At 46.0% G+C, this 20,735-nt stretch overlaps 1 protein-coding gene across 1 annotated transcript in view; it reads left to right on the top strand.

Annotated features, from left to right (window-relative positions):
- MREG (melanoregulin) overlaps window positions 1-19,565 on the top strand; it is a 65,085-nt gene extending 45,520 nt beyond the window's left edge. Inside the window, exons 3-5 of the mRNA XM_055345058.1 lie at window positions 15,634-15,724; window positions 16,935-17,098; window positions 17,893-19,565. Of these exons, the coding sequence (XP_055201033.1) occupies window positions 15,634-15,724; window positions 16,935-17,098; window positions 17,893-18,027 (390 nt within the window). The 3' untranslated portion in view covers window positions 18,028-19,565. The remainder of the gene's footprint in view (window positions 1-15,633; window positions 15,725-16,934; window positions 17,099-17,892) is intronic.
- The last annotated feature ends 1,170 nt before the right edge of the window (window positions 19,566-20,735 follow it).

The following is a 20,735-nucleotide window of genomic DNA, read 5'->3' as shown; positions in this document are numbered from 1 at the left end:
CCAGGGATCCCGACATTAGGTTGTGTTAACAAAAGAAGCTACAAAAATAATTCTTCTTGGGTATTTTAAGGTTTTTGTTCTGGGGATGCCTGGGTGGCTCAGGGGTTGAGTGTCTGCCTTTGGCTCAGGGCGTGATCCCGGGGTCCTGGGATCGAGTCCTGCCTCGGGCTCCCTGCAGAGCCCTCCTGCTGTCTGCCTCTCTCTCTGTCTCTCGTGAATAAATAAATAAAATCTTTAAAAATAAATAAATAAAATAAAATTACTTGGGTGGCTTGCAGAATATTTGTACTGGACGGTGCTGATCTAGTTAATACGATACCCAGTGGTTTAATTTCAAAATGTGGCAAAATTGTGGGAGTTAATGAGTCACCGCTCCTTTTATTGCCAGCGCATCTTTCAGGTTTATTTTATTTTTTTTTTAAGATTTTATTTATTTATTCATGAGAGACACAGAGACAGAGAGAGAGGCAGAGACACAGGCAGAGGGAGAAGCAGGCTCCATGCAGGGAGCCCGATGTGGGACTTGATCCAGGGTCCCCAGGATCACACCCTGGGCCAAAGGCAGGTGCTAAACCGCTGCGCCACCCAGGGATCCCCATCTTTCAGGTTTATAAGAGTGCTTTCACACCCATAATCTCTACTGATACCTACACCCAGGCAAATGTCCTATTACTTCTAAACAACCTTTAAGACAATGGAAAAGTATATCATTTGACTAAGTAAAACCCCAAAACTTTTCTGTTTTTTAAGAATTTCATTTATTTATTTGAAAGCATGAGAGAGAGCATGAGTAGGGGACAGGCAGAGGGAGAAGTTGAGAAGCAGACTCCCCGCTGAGCAGGGAGCCCGAAGTGGGGCTCCACCCCAGGACCCAGAGATCATGACCTGAGCCAAAGGCCGATGCCTAACTGACTGAGCCACCCCAGTGCCCCCAACCCCCAATTTTTCCACAGCAAGGAAGGAAAATAGTAATACAAAGGTAAGCAACCTGCCGGGGAAAGTGTTTGATACAAATAATAGCAAGGGGTTAACAGAGAAAGAAAAATCACACTTGCGAACGAGAGACATCAAGAGAGAACTCACAAGAAGATTAGGGAATAATATTAGCTTTTCAAGACTTCTCAGTAAAACAGTGAATTTCGTGTTGCTGCTGCAACATTTGGCTCATAGCCAAATTATCTATGAGAAATAACAACCAACGAGAATGCCCCAGGCTGGGCAGGGTGTGAGCAAAGGGGGGCTCCTTCATTACCATTGAGAGTTCTAGAATTGGCGTTGTTTTATTTTTTTTCACAAATAGTGAAAACGATTGGGCGGTGTGTTTCAAATATAAAATGGGTAAAATACTTAATCCAAGAACTCTAGCTACAAGAATTTATCCTAAAGAAATAATCTCAAATACAAAAAAACGTGAATGCGAAGAATATTCATTGAAACACAAACTGGAAATGCAAAAGGGTGAAAAGACCTTCACACCTTCACATCAGTGTGAAGTCAGAGTATTTATTTATTATAATATATGCATTTTTGAGACAGTTGTATACAAAATCTATATACTGTATATGTGAATATAGTATAAATTACATGTGTGTACATTGTGTGTGTGTGTGCGCGTAGACAATGTCTCAAAAATAACAAGAAAAATGCAATAAAATAGTACGCTAATATTTATCTCAGGGTAGAATTATGTATAGATGATTTTTTTCTCCTACACTTTCCAAATTCTCCACCATGGTTATGTACTTCTTCTATAGTCAGAACAGAAACTTTATTTTTTTTTAAATTTTTATTTATTTATCCATGAGAGACACAGAGAGAGAGAGGCGGAGACACAGGCAGAGGGAGAAGCAGGCTCCCCGCAGGGAGCCCAATGCAGGACTCAATCCCAGGACCCCGGGATCGTGACCTGAGCCTGAGCCGAAGGCAGATGCTCAACCCCTGAGCCAGCCAGGCGTCCCCACCCAAGTAATTTTAAAGTTTCTACCAGCCACGTGAAAAAGGTAAAAAAAAGAGTAGGTGAAGTTGAATTTCATAATATATTTTATTTAATACATTCAAAATATTATTTCAGCATATAGCCACTATAAATGGTTTTTTGTTTTGTTTTGTTTTGTTTAGGATTTTATTTATTAGTCTGACAGAAAGCACAGCAGAGGGAGTGGCAGGCAGAGGGAGAGGGAGAAGCAGGCCCCTTCCCTGAGCAGGGAGCCCAGCTCAGGGCTCCATCCATCCCTGAGATCACGACCCGAGCTGAAGACAGAGACTTAACCCACTGAGCACCCAGGCTCCCTGCTGGAAATGCTCTTAGTGAGCTATTTCACATTCTTTTCTCCCCCGCCCCCCCCCACTTTGGTATGAAGTCTCCAAAATCCCATGTGTATTTTTACACTTAGCGTGCCTCTCGATTTAGGCTAGCCCGTCTCCGCGTGCTTCCTGGCCGCGTGTGGCTGCTGGCTGCCCACGTGGACAGCACAGGGCTGGCTGCTGAAGGGTAGCTGGATCTTCGTTCTCTTCTAGTCTCTGGATCCAGACAACCCATCCTTAAATCCACTTGGCTCAGTACTTGGGAGCAACAGCCTTCCTTGCAGGTTCATGCTTAAGGTCATTGGACGAATGGGTTGTTTCTACCTTGCCAGAAATTTAAGTCCCCCTTTCGTCTCCGTGAACAGGCATGTAGTCTTATTATCCTTTGCTATTGGTGACAGCATCTAATTGTCCTTCCCTGCAGTGACCTGAGCAGCAGAACTTTGAGCCAGTTCCAGTTAGTTGATTAGAAATAACAACGTCACATGCAAACTCCAAGCCCCAGTTCTTCCCGCTGGCCGCGTTAGCCGACTCACGTCCTGAGTCTGGCCCTTCTCCTAACTCTGAAGCTGGAAGTGGGCTGGACCCCCCAGATTAAACAAAACTGACGTGAAACCTCATTGCTCAGAAGCCCCCATTCGCTCCATGGCTTTGGCTGGCAGACTTTGGCAGCAGGAGCTGTGAGCTACCCTGTGGCTTAATCTGGTTAAAACCAGATAAAGAATTAGGTCAGGGGCCTCTGGCTGCAAAGCAGTCTGTTTCCAGAAGTCTGGCAGAGCCTTGAAATGAAAATAAACAAGGAGAGCTGGAAAGGCAGTGGCTTTTGGCATTCATGTCTGGCTTGTTCTAGGTCCACATTCTAGCTGTAGTTCTAGGTCGAAGCACACGAGCACTGCAAAGGGCAGTGGGACTGCGTTGGCAGCCAGGGTAAGGAGGTGCCTCCCCAGGGCCCTGGCGCCCCAAGCAGTAACCCCACCATGGTGTCAGGGGTGTGAGACCCCGAGTGGTACGTAGACTCAGACTGCTCAAACTGCCAGACCTTAAAAAGTTTCTCTTTGCTGTCTTTTAAGTGTCAGGGCATCTGGGGTGGGGCCTCGGGGCCTGGTGGTCGGCCCAGCAGGCTGGTCCTAGACCTGGGGCTACCATGAACCCCACCAGGCCCAGCTTTCCTTGGAATTTGGAAAATTTCCAAATTTCCTTGGAAATGGATAATTCTGGGAGGTCCGTAGGGAGGAGACCCTGATGGTGATTTGTACCCGGAGGTTAGCTCTTCTATCACTAAAGAGGTGGGTCTGATCAAACTCGGAAAAAGAGAACAGCATAGGGGTCTGACCTACCCGTCTGAAAAGGCTCATTTCCATCGACCTGAGCCACCAACAGATGGACCTTTCTTGGGCTGAGTGCTCCAGACTGATGAGGTGTCCAGGCCAAAGTGGTAAAGCCAACCCTTGAGGGGAACAGCTGGAGGGCCCTCCAGGCCCTAGAACCCCCAAGGACCTAAGTGCCAGGCCCTGGGCCCTCCTCGGCCACCACGCCTCACTACCCCCTCCTCCAAGGGCCGCCACGTCTGTTGTTTATCCTTTATGATGCCGAGCTTCTTTGCTCTGTCCCTGTCATTTGATCCTGTGCCATTTGGGCCAAGGTGGAAGCCGAAGGCTAACGAGTGGCCTGTCTAGGAACAGTGAAATCCAATCCTGTCTTTCCCACTTACACACCATATCTGGCAGATGGAGACAATAGGCTTTTATGGTCCTGAAAGAGGATGCCCCCCCTGGGTAGGTGGCCTCGACACAGTTCAGAGCTAGCTGTGTTTAAAGGAAGCAGCTCCTCTGCATAATGGACCCCCTTCCCGGCCAGCTGTCCCTAGCCTGGCCCTGTGCTGGGATCTGGCCGCCCTGTGTCTCCTCCGGCAGCCAGGCAGTGAGGACTGTGTCGCCAAGGGGTAGCTGGAGAACGGAGGACGGGACTTGTCTGTGTTCAGAACCCGAGTGGCCGTGCCAGAAGCCACTTTGGCACGTTACGTTCCATTTGTCTCTTTGTGTCCCAGTTTCCACACTGGCGACAGGGAAGGACTTTATAGTGGGCTACATCTGGGCCTAATTGGGTGGCAGCTTGGGATCCCAGGGCTATGGGTTCAGACAGACTTGAGTTAAGTTTTCAGTTCTCCTAATCGCTGTGAGATCTCAGCTGGGTTATTTAAACTGTCAGAGCCTCAGGACACCTGGGTGGCTCAGCGGTTTGGTGCCTGCCTTCGGCCCAGGGTGTGATCCTGGGCACCCGGGATCGAGTCCCACATCGGGCTCCCTGCAGGGAGCCTGCTTCTCCCTCTGCCTGTGTCTCTGCTCTCTCTGCCTCACTCATGAAAAAAATTAATAAAATCTTAAAAAAAAAGGCACAAGGATCAAGGTGGGCTGGGGAATAGACAGGTGGTCCCGTGTAGCAGGTGCACACAGACGTGGGGGGGATGTGATCGAATGAGACTGGGGAGTCAGCATGGGGAGCCTGCTTGGGACGGCAGCTTTATTCAGTAAGCGGGCACCACCCAAGTGTCTGAGCAGAGAAATGACCCCCACCTCCCCTTTAGGAGGACAGCTGGTTGGGAGACGTTAGCTTCTAGAAGCAGAGGGACCAGGTTTGCAGCTGTTCAGGCCAGGTACGGCTGGGGGGGGGTGGCGAGCAGTGGTATGTGGGAGGATGGATCAGCAGGACCAGATGCCTGGTGTGGAAGGAGGGGGAGCAGGAAACCAAGCTGGGGGCGCAGGAGGGCAGGCTGTGGCTCGAGGGAGGCTGGCAGGAAGTCTCGTTGGTTCTGTAGAGTGTGACCCCGGGCAGCAGCCGGAGGGGCCAGAGGGGCCGGTGGAGACCCGCTGCTGAGGCGGCACTGAGACTTGGGGTCGGGGTGGGGTCGGGGTGAAGGAGATGGGGAGTGAGCCACAGAGCACCAGTGGGCACCGGAGCTGAGGCCCAGGGCAGATGGAGGGGAGAAGGACAGAGCTGAGGCTCAGGGCGGAGGGAGGGGAGAAGGCCCAAGGCAGAGCCTGGGTGCAGGGCTGCGAGGGGAAGGGGCGCAGGAAGAGGAGGGGGATGCCAAGGAGAGGGCAGGCCAAGGGAGGTCAGCCGCAGGATGCTCCCACCGGAGCTGCTGGATCTTTCCAGGGCAGCCCACGCCTCCACCAGCCTCCCTGCCTCCCTTTCCCGCAGGCGAGGAGGGGTGGCCAGCAGCTCATGGGCACAGCTCAGCACTTCCCTCCCACGGTGGCAGGTCCCAAGGGGGTCGGTGGCGGGGGGGCGGGGGGTTTGGCGTGGAGGGGACCAGCGGCAATGACAGAAGGAGCTGACTCCTTCCCGAGGCTCCTCCCGGCCCCATGGGGCCCGTGAGCTGAGGCTGTGGCCGCCGCTGGGGCAGGTGCTCACCTGTCGGGGGGCTCGGGGCCGACGGTCACCCAGCCACCTAGCGGGGTGCTGCGCCGGGGGGGGGGCAGGAGGGAGGGGACAGGGGTTGAGGCCCCAACTGCAGCTCTGGGAGGGGACACGGAACTGAGGTCCCCAAAGGAAGGGGCCGGAGTGCCCCATCCCACAGAGCCGACCCTTGAGAAGGGTGTCGTTGGGTTTGGCAGCGGTCGGGGGGGGGGGGGGGGCGGCCATACTATTCTCCAGAACAGTTCTCTCCCAAGACTTCAGTTGTGTTTTCTTGGTCCCTCCTTGGGCACAGCTGCCGTGGCTTCGGGTTGGGTTCCTGTCTCATCAGCTGTTCTTTTGTGCACTTGCTTTCCTCCCGTCCCACCTCCCCACCCACCTGCTCCCTTCCTGTTCTAGAAGGCCCTACAGCCACACTGTTGGGATGTGAGGTCCCCAGGCTCACTCACGAGTGCAGTTCCCTCATTCCTGAGATGGTATAACAATTTCCATCTCCCAGAGTAACACCTGTTACACAATCAGCTGCGTAAATACACGTGAAGAGCTTAGAGAGGTGCTTGGGAAGAAGTAAGTGCTCCATATAAATATTTTCCCTATCTATTTATCTATCCCTACTTTTTTTGTACATGCCTTGAGATCCTTTTGGATTTTTGTCCAGTGATATAGGAAAAATATATTATGTTGAAAGAACCTATAGAAATTACAGTTCTAGAAATATCAAATTATATACAGTTGACCTATGAACCACAGGGGTTTGAGCTGCACGGGTCTACTTACAAGAAATTTTTTTTTTGATAAATACAGTACAGCACTGTAAATGCATTGGCCCTATTTTCTTTTTCTTATTATTTTAATAATATTTTCCCCCTCTAGCTTACTTTATTATGAGAATGCGGTATATAATGCACATAACATGCAAAAATGCGTTGCTCATTGACTGTTCATGATAATGGTAAGGCTTCCGGTCAACAGGAGGCTATTAGTAATTCAGTTTTGAGGGAATCAAAAGTTATGCATGGATTTTTGACTGCCCTGGAGGTTGGCACCCCTCCCCAACCTGAGCTGTTCAAGGATCCTCGGTGGTCTGCTTCCTATAGAAATTATCCCTGAGAGGTGCAGTGCTGAAGGGCTGGTTATCTTACCAAGACCTCATTCTGAAAACAAAGGTCCTTCTTACATTGATCGGGCTTCCTTCTTGGGGCTTCTACCTATCAGTCTTACTCTTGGATTTTGAGTGTATATAGGGAAGAGGTAAGAAAAGGAATCCTTCTTCCATAGAGCAACTGTTTAAGCTTGAAGGACACTATCACGCACTCCCAGAGCCCTCTGGTCTGCAGATCTATCAGCCAGGCCACCACGACGTGGCTTCCAGGCGCCTCATGTTGTCGGGGTCGCTCTTCTCCTGGCTGTACCACTTGATTGACCAGATGCCTCTTTAGGCAGCTCCTCAGTTGCTCTGTGCAGAGTGTAGAGATTATCGTGATTAATGCAGTATGATATACATTAGTTTGGGGGGCTCTATTTCATGTCTTTAGGGCCCCATGTGCTATTTATTTTGGTAAGCCCACACTTGTGCTTGGCACAAGGCAAGTACCTGATAAATGCAGACTGAATGCTCCATTTGGGGTGGATTTGGAACTTATTTATTTATTTATTTATTTATTTTTATTTTTTTGGATTTGGAACTTTTAGTTGCTTCAGACGCTACACCTGTCTTTGATGTGAACTGCTGTCGTAAGTGGTCCCTGTATCGGGGTGCTTTGGTTGTGTCCACTGTGTCAACCTAACAGTAGGAAAAATCTCCATTTATTCCTAATAAATTTCAATGTATAGATCTTATTTATTTATTCATGAGAGACCCACAGAGAGAGAGAGAGGCAGAGCCACAGACAGAGGGAGAAGCAGGCTCCCTGCGGGGAGCCTGATGCGGGACTTAATCCTAGGACCCTGGGATCTTAGGACCCTGAGCCAAAGGCAGACGCTCAACCACCGAGCCACCCAGGTGCCCCCAATGTATAGATTTGTTTGTTTACATATTTTCTGATCTTGGTCCTCTCATGCCCTGTATTGGCCACCTCTCCTGCCTCTGTGTGGCCTTTGATTTCACGAAGTCATTGAGACTGAGCCTCCTCACATGGTGCTAAAAACCTTTTTCCAGACTGTCAGCAACAGTTCTGAGTCCCTTCAGTAGTTGCCAAACTACCGTCGTCGGCATTAACCATCTCACATTTCCCTGTGAGAAGCAAACGTGAGAGGATCTGTTAGCAGATATCCCCCCACGCATTACATGTCTTTATCTAACTTCTCTGATATTTCCCACCACATAGGAAAGGAAAGAAAACTAGAGATGCAGTCAGTATGATTTCTGCATCCTTTAGAGAACCTCTCTTCATCGTAAGTAGAAAATCGCATGAGATGATATAAACTGGCAAACACTGAAAGAAAGAGATAGCGGTTAACAATGTTCAGAGGTTCACTTTACCAAGAAGCTGTCATTTTCAAGTAAAAGTGTTGGGGTGCCGTTCCGCAACGTAGATGTTTCACTTTTCATACAATGCAGTGTTGTTATAGCCAACGTGTCAATCTTGAGTTGAAGTGGAAATTCCCGAAGGGAAATCTGTGGTGCCGGACACATGTGAGTCCTTAATAATTTTTAACGGCGATGCTAGAAAGAATGATGGGAAAGCAAAAGGTCTCAAGACATTTAAGTTTTTTTTTTAAGACATTTAAGTTTTAAGGCACATTTAGGAAAATATTTTAAGTTTTTAGGGGGCCGTTTTCCATAAAACAAATGCCTATACATTTTTAAATGATTTTTAAGAAAGGTTTTATTTATTTATTTGAGAGAGAGAGTGAGCATGAGCAGGGGGAGGGACAGAAGGAGAGAAAGAAAGAGGGAGAAGGAGAAGCAGGCTCCCCACTGAGGACAAAGCCCAACGAGGAGCTCAGTCCCAGGACCCCAAGATCATGACCTGAGCTGAAGTCAGACACTTAACTGACTGAGCCACCCAGGTATCCCTTTAAAGACTTTATTTTTAAGTAATATCTACACCTAACGTGGGACTCAGACATATAACCCCGAGATCAAGAGTTGCACGGTCTACCAACTGAGCCAGCCAGGCACCCCCCAATATACATTTTTATTATAATTTTGTATCTGTTTACATCAGGTGGTAAAAAAAAACAGTCAAGCTAAAGAAGGATCTGGAACCTTATATTCTGATGCAGAATAATTGCTAAGATATATTAAGTGTAAAGTACAGGATATAGTATGCCACCACTTATGGGGAAAAACATGAAAGGGTGCAGGAGAAATTGATAGCATTCATTATTTGTAGAAAGGACACCGATCGCTGGGGGACAGGGCTTTTATTACCTTGGATTGTGGATCACATGAATGTATTACCTAACTTAAATAAGCTAACAATAAATATGCAACAAAAAGGGAAGCTGTGTTGAGATAGCAACAGTAACTAGTCATTCTTTTCTGTTTCCTTTTTTAAATTAAGGATATGTGGACTCTGGAATTAGATTTGAATTCTGGCTTGACTGCTACTGGCAGTTGAGCACGAGGGAAGTGACATAACTCATGCAAGATTTAGGAAAGACTCTTCATGCAGACCAAATATAATGACCATTTCTTAAAGTTCAGTTTGTGATTATCTGATCTTGGGTTATGGAATGAAGGTGATGAAGCAGATTTAAGCCTGGGTATGAGCACCTTCTTCTGAAGATGGATTTTGACCATCCAAGAAAGACAAAAACCAAGCTATTGTAATGCTTGGGTTTCAGATGGTGAATAGGTTTTGACTCAAAGTTATTATGAATCAAAAGTTGCCTTTGGACTGATCACTAGACCCAACCAGAAAGATTCAACATGTGTTTGTAAGTAAGGGAGTTGAGTGGTTGAGTCAATGGTAGTTGGACCCCTGTCCATCAGATCTTTGAAAGAAATTACCCAATGAGCTATAAGCCACATCCTCTCCCCTGTTGTAAGAATAGTCTTGCCCAAATTAGAAGCTCTGCTCTGAGGGACAGAACTCATGGGGGCACCCAGAAAGTAATCCCTGGACATAGCAGAGGACTGCTTGTATATCTGTGTCATTGCCTGAATTACTTCAGGGACAGAAAGATTGAGCCATTAACACTGCAGTCTCTGTAAGCCATAACCTCACCCGGCTAAAAAGGTCTATATACTGAACATTGTCCCCCAGGAACAAGAGGTAGGAAAAAAGGAGACCAATATTTTGTGTGGCAATTATAGTTTCCTTTTTGTTTATGTACTCAGTGAGCACACTCTGTGACATGAATCCTTCAGATGGGCAAGGACCAGAGAAAGAACTCCCTCCAGGTGTCTAAACCCAAATGGAGTGGTCTTGGATGACAGAGAGTTCCAGACGTAGGAATGACTTCTGATGAGATAGGATCCCGAGGCCCACGAGTCCTCAGGCTCGATCTCTCTGTGGTTCTTTCATCTTTGTTCTCCTCCGAGAGTTGACTTCTCAGGGTCACTCTTAGGGTGACTCTTCTCAGGGTGGCCAAAGCGATGGGAGCAGTTCTAGGTTTTGTACCCTCGCACCACGTTGTTCACGGGGGACGGAGAACATCTCTCCTGGTCGCTCTTGAGAGCCTCGCAGATTTAGCTGCGTCTACTTTGCTGAGCTGGATTATGTGCCCATCCCTGCCCCACTAGGCGGAGGCTGACTGACTTAAGTTACTGGATTTCAAACCTGGCACCCCTTCAGAGGATTCTGACTTCAGCAGTCTGGGGGATGGATCTCGTGCATCGTATTTTAAAATGCTCCCCAGATGATTCCAATATACAACCAAAGTGGATATAGTACTGGCTTAAGTCGATCGGCGCCCACTTTCAGAGCTGGGACTGTAGCTGTTCTCCAAAGGAAGGTCTGAGCGAACAAGGCAGATTGATAGAAGGGGAAGATAGATGCTGGGGAAGCAAACATCAAGTATGTGTTGGTGGCAGGCATTTTACTTGCCTACATATTTGCTGCCCCAGCGACCGGATCACACCTTTCTTCCTTGCTTCCAGAGCCCAGCTTTGGTTTGGAGCAGCATGGTGCCAGCCCCAGTGGATAGATCGCGATTGGTCCAAATACTACTGGCAATCTGTGTCCCCACTTTTTCTGCCTCCTTGGCAACGAGAGACACAGAGACAGAGAGGGAGAGAGGGAGAGAAGGAGAAGAACTCAATTATTCTTCGTCTATCGCAGGTGGTACAAAGAGAGTTTAAAGCTAACCCATGAGAAACTGGGAATGTAAGCCTGATACTTGGAGCTACAGAAGTAGCTCCCGGAGGAGGAGATGAAGAAGAGGAGGAGGTGGAAGGAGGAGGACAAGAAAGGGGAAGAGGGAAGGAAGGAGGAGCAAGAAATGTCCCAAAGTACTGCTGAGGAATAAGGCAAGAACAAGATGAAGGGGAAGCAAATTTTCGCGTTCATTTCAGACCCTTCTGTTCCCTTTGGGTTCTTACTAATATGTGATTATATTATTTTTGTAACTAAAAATAAGTTGATTGCTTTTGAAGTTGTTCCTAAGAGTTTAGGATGACTTAACGTAGATGTGGGCTCCTGTTAGAGTGCGTTTCTCTAAATACAAACATCACCTTTTTTAGCAAGATATGTGAAGTACATTTAAACTGCCCCATTCATTTACAAGCTCACGGTAATACAGGGCTTGGTTCTGTCTTCTTGTCGCCACCACTTCCTTCTCTGGCTGGAATCTGCTGGGCCAACGACCAGAGAGGGGAAGCACCTCAAAATCCACTATATGCACTGTCAGTTACTCATTTTCAGTCACATGTGTTTTACTTGGACTTGGCTCCCAAGTATCTTATGTAGTCAATTCTGTACTCTTTCTCCTCCTCCCCCTCCTCCTTCTTCTTTAAAGAGAGACAATGAGAGTGAGTGGGAGGGGGAGGCCCAGAGGGAGAGGGAGAAAGAGAATCCTCAAGCAGACTCTCTGATGAACGTGGAGCCTGATGTGGGACTCCCTCTCACGACCCTGAGATCATGACCTGAGCCAAAGTCAAGAAATGGACCCTTAACTGACTGAGCCATCCAGGCGCCCCCTGCACTATTTCTTTTAGTACAATTTTGCTAATTGACTTATTGTTAAAGTTTCAGGCCATCATATCACGATAAGCACAATGTACTACATCAGGTTCTAGCAAAAGACAAACAAAAGATTATTTTAGAAAATTAGACGTCAACTTTTGATGTCTACTGGGTTTGAATTTGAACTCACTTGTGAAGAATATTTAATTGGTCTTTGTTTTGTTTTCAATTAATTTATTTTAGGGAGAGCAGATGGGGAGAGGGAGAGAGAGAACCCCAAGTAGATTCTGGGCAGAGCACAGAACCCAACACAGAAGGCCTGATCCCAGAACCGCAAGATCATGACCTGAGTGGAAACCAAGAGCCTGGCACTCAGGCGACTGCCCCACCTGGGTGCCCCTGTTCCTTGTTATTTTAAAACTATTTGCTTAAAAACAAATTGTGACGATTTAAAAATTGTAGAAGAACAGCGCAAGACTTGATTTTCTCTAGTTTCAGGGAATAGATGAGCTAGTTTGTTTAGTTGTGGGTCAGATTTTGTACATCACCATTTCTCATTTGTTGCATGTAGATTCATATGTTAAATTTAAATTCCCCTCATCATTTATTTTATCAAAAGCCAATTCTCAGTTAAAACCTTACCCAGAACTTTAAATTTTGCACAAAACTTCCAGATACTTTCATATGTGATTATCCATGACCATTCTGTCCAAAGAAGACACTAATAATAAGGATATACGAAATGCTTGGTTTCATTCCATTAATCTTAACAAGCACCATGGGCAAGCCAGTCAATGCTTCATACGTGGATTCATCCTTAGCAGATTTCTCTCTGTCATAGTGTCACTTCTCCATCAAACACTTTTATCAGAGTAACAGATACTGAAACAGAATGAATTTGTATGATATGCGGTGTTGGAATTTAGAAATAGCGAAATAGCTGATAGATGGACAGCAAGAAGAGAAAAGTAAAAAAAAAAAAAAGTTTGAAGCTTGGACGATCCAGTGATGCTGGGTCTCTGAAAAGATAGAATTTGGCTACATTGAGTTGAGGAAACATATTCTGGGGCATCAGGGTAAGAAGCCCGGGAAAGCTTCTCAGAGACCTTAAGTCACAAGTTAATGAAGCCACCTAGTGGTTTGTCACGAAATTTGAGATTGTGTGAAGACAGGAGGCAACACATCTGCGGATTGATTGTGGGAGTCTCTAATCAAGGGTTTCTAGAAGCCTGATCACTCTCCATTTAAGGAGGGTCCGTTTCATTGAGAACCCATGGAACGCTGCTCTGTATAACATCTTCTTTTTATCAAAAAGGGACTGAAGCAACTCACATGAAAAGACAGTGGGAGAGCACAAACCAGAGAGAGAAGAGGCATGAATAAAGACACAAAAAGCAGCCTGAAATTTTGGTCGTTCAAAAATGCTTACAAAGTCCTGTGAATGTTCCGTGAAAGGACTCTGTAATTTCACTTAGTGGAAACCGATCAGTCATAAAATTCATAATGTCCGGAATGGTGAAGCCGTTTTTGGGAAACGTGAAACCATCCCTGATGAGAGCAGAGTAATTTTTCTTCTGGATGTCCTCACAAATAGCGTCGTATATGTGCCCTCAGTCCTCATAATAGAAATCATCCCAAGCCTTGGACGATTATTTCCTAATTGTGTCTACACTGACTTGGAGGGAAATGTGCATCAAAGTCCACTTTTAGGGCTTGCATTAACACATTGGATCCTCAGAATAAGCCTTTGAGGTAAGCAGTACTAGTATCTCTGTACTGCACATGGGGCTGTGAGACAGTTATGAACTTGCCCAGAGCCAGCTGTTAATAATACGGAGCTGGGACCCAAACCCGGGCAGTATGGCTCCAGCACCCTTGTTTTTTTTCCAAGATGCTATACACTGAATGGCCAGTTTGGTACAGCAAGGCCCATCCAACAAGAACGACAACTTTTTTTTTTTTTGGAATTTTATTTATTTATTCATGAGAGAGGCAGAGACACAGACAGAGGGAGAAGCAACCTCCATGTGGGGAGCCAATGCAGGACTCGATCCCAGGACCCCAGGATCACACCCTGAGCCGAAGGCAGACGCTCAACCGCTGAGCCACCCAGGTGTCCCAAGAACAACAATACTTGAAGTCCTCCCCCAACCTGCACACTCTGTAGGGGATTATGTATATCATATACTTTAACAGGATGCCTAAGATGAGGTCAGGGTTGGATAGTTCCAAGATGACTCAGTTAACTTTTCTTTCAGGCCACAGGCTTCATCCCTGACCACAGTCACCACACACTCGTGCTCACACATGTACACACACACTTTTGGTCCTCTCCCCCGCACCCCCCCCCCCAAAAAAAAGACCAGGGAAGAGTACTGAAATTCCCCACTTATTGGCTTCTAGGAAAATGGTTGAAATCCCAAGCCCTTTTGATGGCATATCCTTAGGTACAAGATCTAAAATGCAGTCATAACGAAACACTATTTCGTTGGCTTTTCTTTTTCCAAGTGGTCTCCATAAATATTTGCGAATGGTTGCTAATCTGATGTCTCAGTCGTGAGAGTTGATTAGCAGTGAGCAAGGCCAGCATCGACTGGAACTCTAGGGAAATAGCATCGTCACTGAAACATTTGCAGTTAGAGGGGACAAGACCTACCTGAGTCTTAAGTTGAGCATTAAGAATGATCTTCTTTTAAGCTGTGCGTTAAAATAGTTGTGTGGTTAATGCTTTTGCTGAAAGGAGAAGGTGTCCTCTATAAAATGACTGTTCTGTATAAGAGAAGGCTCCTTAGCAATAAATGTCCCTGCCATTTAAAAGAAACACTTAGCTTAATGACGATTCTAATGCTCCTGGAAGATTCAAGGTCTGTTTGGGGACCAACATGATGGCCAACTGCCCATAAGATTGAAATTTTCAGAATGATAGCTTTTTAATAGTCTGCAGAATGCTTGAAAGATTCGCCCTCTCATGGAACATAAGTGAAAGAGCGCGATGCTGAGATATGGTGAAGAAAACGTTGGCTGGGAATCAAGAAACGTGGGATTCCCAGGTCTACTTTACTCTAATAAAGGAGGAAATAAATTCGTTGTGTGTGCCATTTTTCTCATGAACTTTGGAGTCAGAACTGGATTCAAATACCAATTCTGGTGCCAATTAGCTGAATGGTGTTGGATTCCCCAGTTAACCTCTTTGGGCCTCGGTTTCTTAATGTGTAAAATGGCTTTGGTCTTACATGGATTTTATTAGGTGCTTACTGTGTGCAAGTACTGTGCTTTTATATACCTTTTTTTTTTGCTTTTATATACCTTTAATCTTTATTTTTTGAAGATTTTTATTTATTCATGAGAGACACAGAGAGAGAGAGAGGCAGAGACCTAGGCCGTGGGAGGAGATGCAGGCTTCCTGCAGGGAGCCCGATGTGGGCCTCTATCCCAGGACTCCGAAATCACGCTGAGAGCCAAAGGCAGATGCCCAACCGCGGAGCCACCGGGTGCCCCTACACTTTAATCTTCATAACAATCTTAAACGACGTCACCCTTGTGGTTATCCTCACTTTACAGGTACGATCACTGCAACTGAAAGACCAGGCAATGGCAAGAGTTTACTTAGCATCATTTATACCGTGTGACACATCACTTCCTACAAGCAGATGACCTGGAAATGGTAGCCGACGGATTCCTACTGACTCCCTTCTCACCCATGCCCTTCTCTCCTTTTAGAAAGGTTTTGAAGACTAGCGAAGAGGAGACCCACATGCTTCAGTAGCTTACGTTTGGGAATTAGATAGCAGTGTAGGCCAAGGGGTACATATAAAACTGGATTTGTATTTTCCTACAGGAGTGGCAAAAGCTCAACTATGATATCTACACCCTGCGACAGATTCGAAGGGAAGTGAGAAATAGATGGAAACGCATTTTAGAAGATTTAGGTGAGTCCAACAGCGACTGTGGAAAGGTACAGATAACCAGTGGCGATCATTCCTCTTCCCTTTCTTCCACGTGTTCTGTATAAAAGGCATGTCGGTCACTGATAAGAGCTGCTGGTACTAATTACTGTCCCAGTCCTGTCCTCCTTGCATCCTCAAGCATAAACATCTGATATTTCTGTTACCACCAGCCCATGTCTTGAGGACAGATTTTGCTATGTGTTAGTCCATCTGTCCTCAGTGTGGAGGGTCACAGGGCAGGGGAGCCACGTGGGCACTACCCCTGAATGTTGGGGTTTCGTACGTGGACTGGATTGGAGGAGCATGACTGGCCAGCTGGTGGTTGCTGTATAAGGTGAGGCAGGTGGGAAGAAATACTTTTTGTAAGAGAGACGATGGCAAAACTCAGCATAGATTTCCAGAAGGACTGAAAGGTAGAGAAGCTTCAGGGTTGGTACAAATGCCCGTGGCATCAGAGCAAATACTGGGTTTTGGTTTTTCTTATTTCTGCCGGGGTCATGACACAGTAACCATGGCCCCTCACAGTATAAGATGACCTAATTTTAGTACTTTAAAAAATGAACTTCTCGATTTTGAAGCCCTTCCGTCCTTCTGCCTCGAAAGACAACTGGACATCTTGGCATCACACCATTTCGATTGTGCTGTAGCAAGCTGCTGGCCGCTATTGCTTTCATTGGGCCCCACTGGGTTGGGGATGCCCTCTTTACTCACCCACTATTGTGACGGAATTGTCTCCCTTTACAATGTGAGTTACTCCAGGCGGGTGTAAATCTCTGAGTCTTTCACGTTTTGGGGTAATTTTAACCAGATGAGCATATTGCCTGGGGGAAAGGAATCAGGGCTTGGAGAAGCCTGGAGACCAACGCTTTGCTGGTTCCCAACTGCAGAGGGAGGTAGGTGAAGAGTGAGGAGTCGGAGGAGGATTTCAATCCAAAAAGACGGGCAGCAAGCTGTCAGCGGGTAAGGATGTGAGGCTTATCTTGGAGGGAAAAGTTATTGAAGAAAATTAAACAGGGAGAAACCTCAAAAGAGCTTTATTCAAGACCCTGCCAGTTGCACCGCCGACCTGGGAAGCAGCCCATGGAATGTTTGTCTGGAGTCCACGTCTGGGTGCCTTCTTCACCTCCCGAACGATGGCCATTTCCTGGGACTGCTTCACACAAGGGGTACATTTTTTTTTTGTCCCCTGTAGGTTTTCAAAAGGAAGCAGATTCTTTGTTGTCAGTGACAAAACTCAGCACCATCAGTGATTCTAAAAACACAAGGAAAGCTCGGGAGATATTGTTAAAACTGGCCGAAGAAACCAATATTTTTCCAACAAGCTGGGAGCTCTCAGAGAGATACCTCTTTGTCGTGGTAAGTGGGTATATTTTTTTATGTGCCCTAAGTTTGCTTTAAATTTTTCTTTTGTTTTTGTTTTTTTTTTTTTTTAAGATTTTATTTGTTTATTTGAGAGAGAGAGAGCAAGTGAAAGAGAGAGAGCGAGAGAGCAGTAGCCGGGTCAGGGGCAGCGGGAGAAGCAGACTCTCCACAGGCACAGGAAGCCCAATGTGGAGCTCGATCCTGGGACTCCAGGATCATGACTTGAGCCAAAGGCAGATCCTTAACCGACTGAGCCACTCAGGCACCCCAAATTTTTGCTTTTCTTTTATTCCAAATACTCATCATTCCAGCACCACCAGCACCACCACAGTCTGATCAAGTGGCAGATGAAGCTGGCATCTTATCGCTGATTTCCAGGGGCTGGAAGGATCTGAAGCACCTGCAGGGCTTTAACTATTCAGATTTCTGGATTGCGCTCAGACCTCTTGAGGCTCGGGTTGTGGCTCAAGAATCTGTACTTTTCGGCCACTTCTGCTATGCAAGTCAGCTTTTTGAACGATTTGTCGGTCAAAGAGATGTGAGGAACATTGTTTGTAGGACCGAAGATGAAATGAAGCATTTGAAGGGCCTCTAAGAATGTGGGGTGTTTCTTGGATAATGTAACTAAAGAGTTAAGGGGCATCTCTACATTTGATGAGAAAAATTTAAGAAGTGTTTTACTTGCTCATGATTATTTCTAGGATGGGTCTTGTTATTAGATTGGTTTTTCCCAAGGATGTGGCTTTGTTCCCATCTTGACAGCATCTGTATTTTAAAATCTTTGGCAGGACCGTCTCATTGCTCTTGACGCAGCAGAAGAGTTCTTTAAAATTGCCAGTCGAACTTATCCCAAGAAGCCTGGAATCCCATGCCTGGTAGATGGCCAGAAAGAACTGCACTACCTTCCACTTCCAAGTCCCTAAAGGAGAGTCCAGGGGGCAGAATTGGGATCCCCCCCACTGGCACTCAGCAGCCAACCCAAGTTGGACAAATGCATATGGAAGACAGTAAGCAAGTGGAGGCCTAGCTAAGTGAAAAAGGAGTCTAAATCCTATAAAAAAAAAAAAAAACGAGGGGTTTGGATATTTGGTCTTCAAGGGGATGTTACTGTAAGAAATACTTGGGTTGCAGTGAAACACCCTGGTGATCTTGTATCCGGGAGCTGGTCAGTGGGATCTTTCCTACTGGGCGATTAGATTTCAAGAACCCATGGTCCCCATTTTGGTTTCGATTATACAATAAGCCTATTGGGAGAATGGGTTCTTCTAGTTAAACAAACAATAAGGTTGACAGAGCTATCACTGAGCCCAAATATAGATTACCGAATTTTAAATGATTGTTCTAGGACGTAGGCTTATCCCAAAATAATACCAGGCATCCTGCGACCTTTCTTCGATCTGGAAAATCCTTCAGAACCTTGCAGGTGTCAGAGGCATCATCTCGAGTATAAGTCATGACTATTCAGAGGTTCAGATGTCGCAGATAATAGAAATATCTAGCAGTACTTCACAGAAGGGAGTTCCAGATAGATCGACGGCAGACGGAACTCCCTGAAGCTACATGTTAAAAAGCTCTGTCTTCAGTGGTGGGACAGGCTCTCAAATTCTCCACATTATCAATACCTGGTTACCTCATTTTTGCATATCGTCCATTTCTAGACCACAGGCAGGCCCTTGGTATGTTATCTGGGAGAGCATCTCCAAACTGCAATGTTGGACCTCCACTTCCTTCTCTTCTCTTTAATCTGCTTCTGGCCCATGAGCCAAGAGTTGCACCTGCCCAGCGACCTGCAGTGCAGACTTGCAGCTCTGCGTGTGCGGGCAGCGTTGCGCAGAGAAGGTCATTACTGGACTCTCTTCCATTTGGAAGAGGATTTTCAAGACGGAGCAATGCTGCCAATACAGTTCGCTTCTAGCCACAGACGGGGAAGTCCAGCCTCAGAAGTTAACTTGCCACTTGAGCAAGGAGCTTGCCAGGAAGAAAATCATGGTTTGTATCATCGAAAAGACTTCCAGGGCCTGTCAGGTGTGTAGGTAGATTGCTGAGAACACCGGCAATATTTTTACTTCTACAGACTCTGCTCTTCTCTCTTCAGGTAAAAAGTAACTTGTGTTTAGTTTGTCCAGGGGACTGTGACTTGAAAACTGCTGGCCAGCTCTTATGGTAGTGTACACAATGTTTGAAATATTTGTTAGGGGAGATATGTGTTCTCCATTTATTGATGCATTGCAGACCAATTTAACTGACCTTTTTCAGGAAAATTCTTTCTAGTATAGTAAGGAAGCTGAAAGTTTTATTTTTTATATTTAATGCTTAACCTCCCTCTCATATTGTTAAAAATTAGCCTGCAGGTAATTCCCCTCACTTCTGTAGGCTCTTGCGAGATACCCGTACAAAGAGTGAAACAAGTAAACAAAAACAAAAACAGACAAAAAAATAAACAACAGATCTTTGAAATTCGTACTGTTTTCATTTCATTTTATTTCTGTCCTTGGAATTTGTGTTTTCTCTTTCTGCCTTTTTTGATGAGATTGTTTGCGTCTATGGGGAATCAATTGTAAACATTGTCTTTCTTTTTGATGATGAATGAATAAGGATAAGAATGTCTCTATGATTATAAGCAACATGGAATTATCCAGGGATTTTTCCTTGCAAGGAATTAGAAGGTTTCTGTATTTACTTTTCATTTGGATGTGTGTTATATTTCCAAGAAATAAGGAGCAGATCATTCTTCCCATAATCCCTTTAAAAAGTAAAGAAGCTGATAGACAAGTGGGTTTAAAGACCTCTCCCTTGTCCTAAAGCCAGTCAAGGGGCAGATCTGTGCTCAAGTCCAGGGGAAACCACTGTACAAAGATGACTCCAGGGGTCACTCCAGAACTCAGAGCACTTACCAGAACCCAGATCCGCAGATGTGCAGATGGCTAGAGGGTTTTCCTACTTTCTAAATGTCTCCGTGTTGCCCACTGCAGTACTTCTCAAAGGCTCTTCTGTGTATGCAGGGTGATTTCAGATGGTAGAGACGAATGGAAATTTCCATATTAAGAGTTATTTTAGTTTAATGTGCACTGAGGGGGAAAGCCTTGTAATTTGCAGACCAATACCTGATTTCCTGTTTCATGGATATTATTGCAGTAAATAATAAAAGTATTTATATTTTCTTAAAGGGGACACCCAGGAAGGCGCAGTGGAAATGCTGACCAAGGTGATAAGGAATGCACCTTGAGGGAGCAGTCACATCCCTGAGAAGCTCTGTGGTAGGCCTGTGGTCCAGATGCTGATCCAGAAGTGGGCTCAGTAATAACACTGGGGGTAGAAGAAGAGTGGCCCAGGGGCAGTGCTTCACTGCCAGAAGCAAAGTGGGCACAAATATCCTAATGAGTGGCCAAGTCTGAGGGTAGCTGCAGGGAGAGTTGGAGATGGTTAGTAGAACGCAGCATCCCTAGATACAGATGGGTAGCCAATAATATTGCTCAAGCTATACCATCAAAGGATCTCAAGGTTGGATGACCAGGAGATAGGTAGGGCACAGCCCCCCTAACAGAAAGTTGTGCTCTCTTGCCAAGTTTCCAGACCTTCGCTATTTTCCAGACCCCAAAACTACTGACTAAAGGGAAGTCTAGATTCCCAA

Source organism: Nyctereutes procyonoides, unplaced genomic scaffold (assembly GCF_905146905.1).
Source record: "Nyctereutes procyonoides isolate TBG_1078 unplaced genomic scaffold, NYPRO_anot_genome, whole genome shotgun sequence".
In the NCBI taxonomy this organism is placed as follows: Eukaryota; Metazoa; Chordata; class Mammalia; order Carnivora; family Canidae; genus Nyctereutes; species Nyctereutes procyonoides.
The sequence above is the reverse complement of the archived record's forward strand: the minus strand, read 5'-3'. Positions and strand labels throughout refer to the sequence as shown.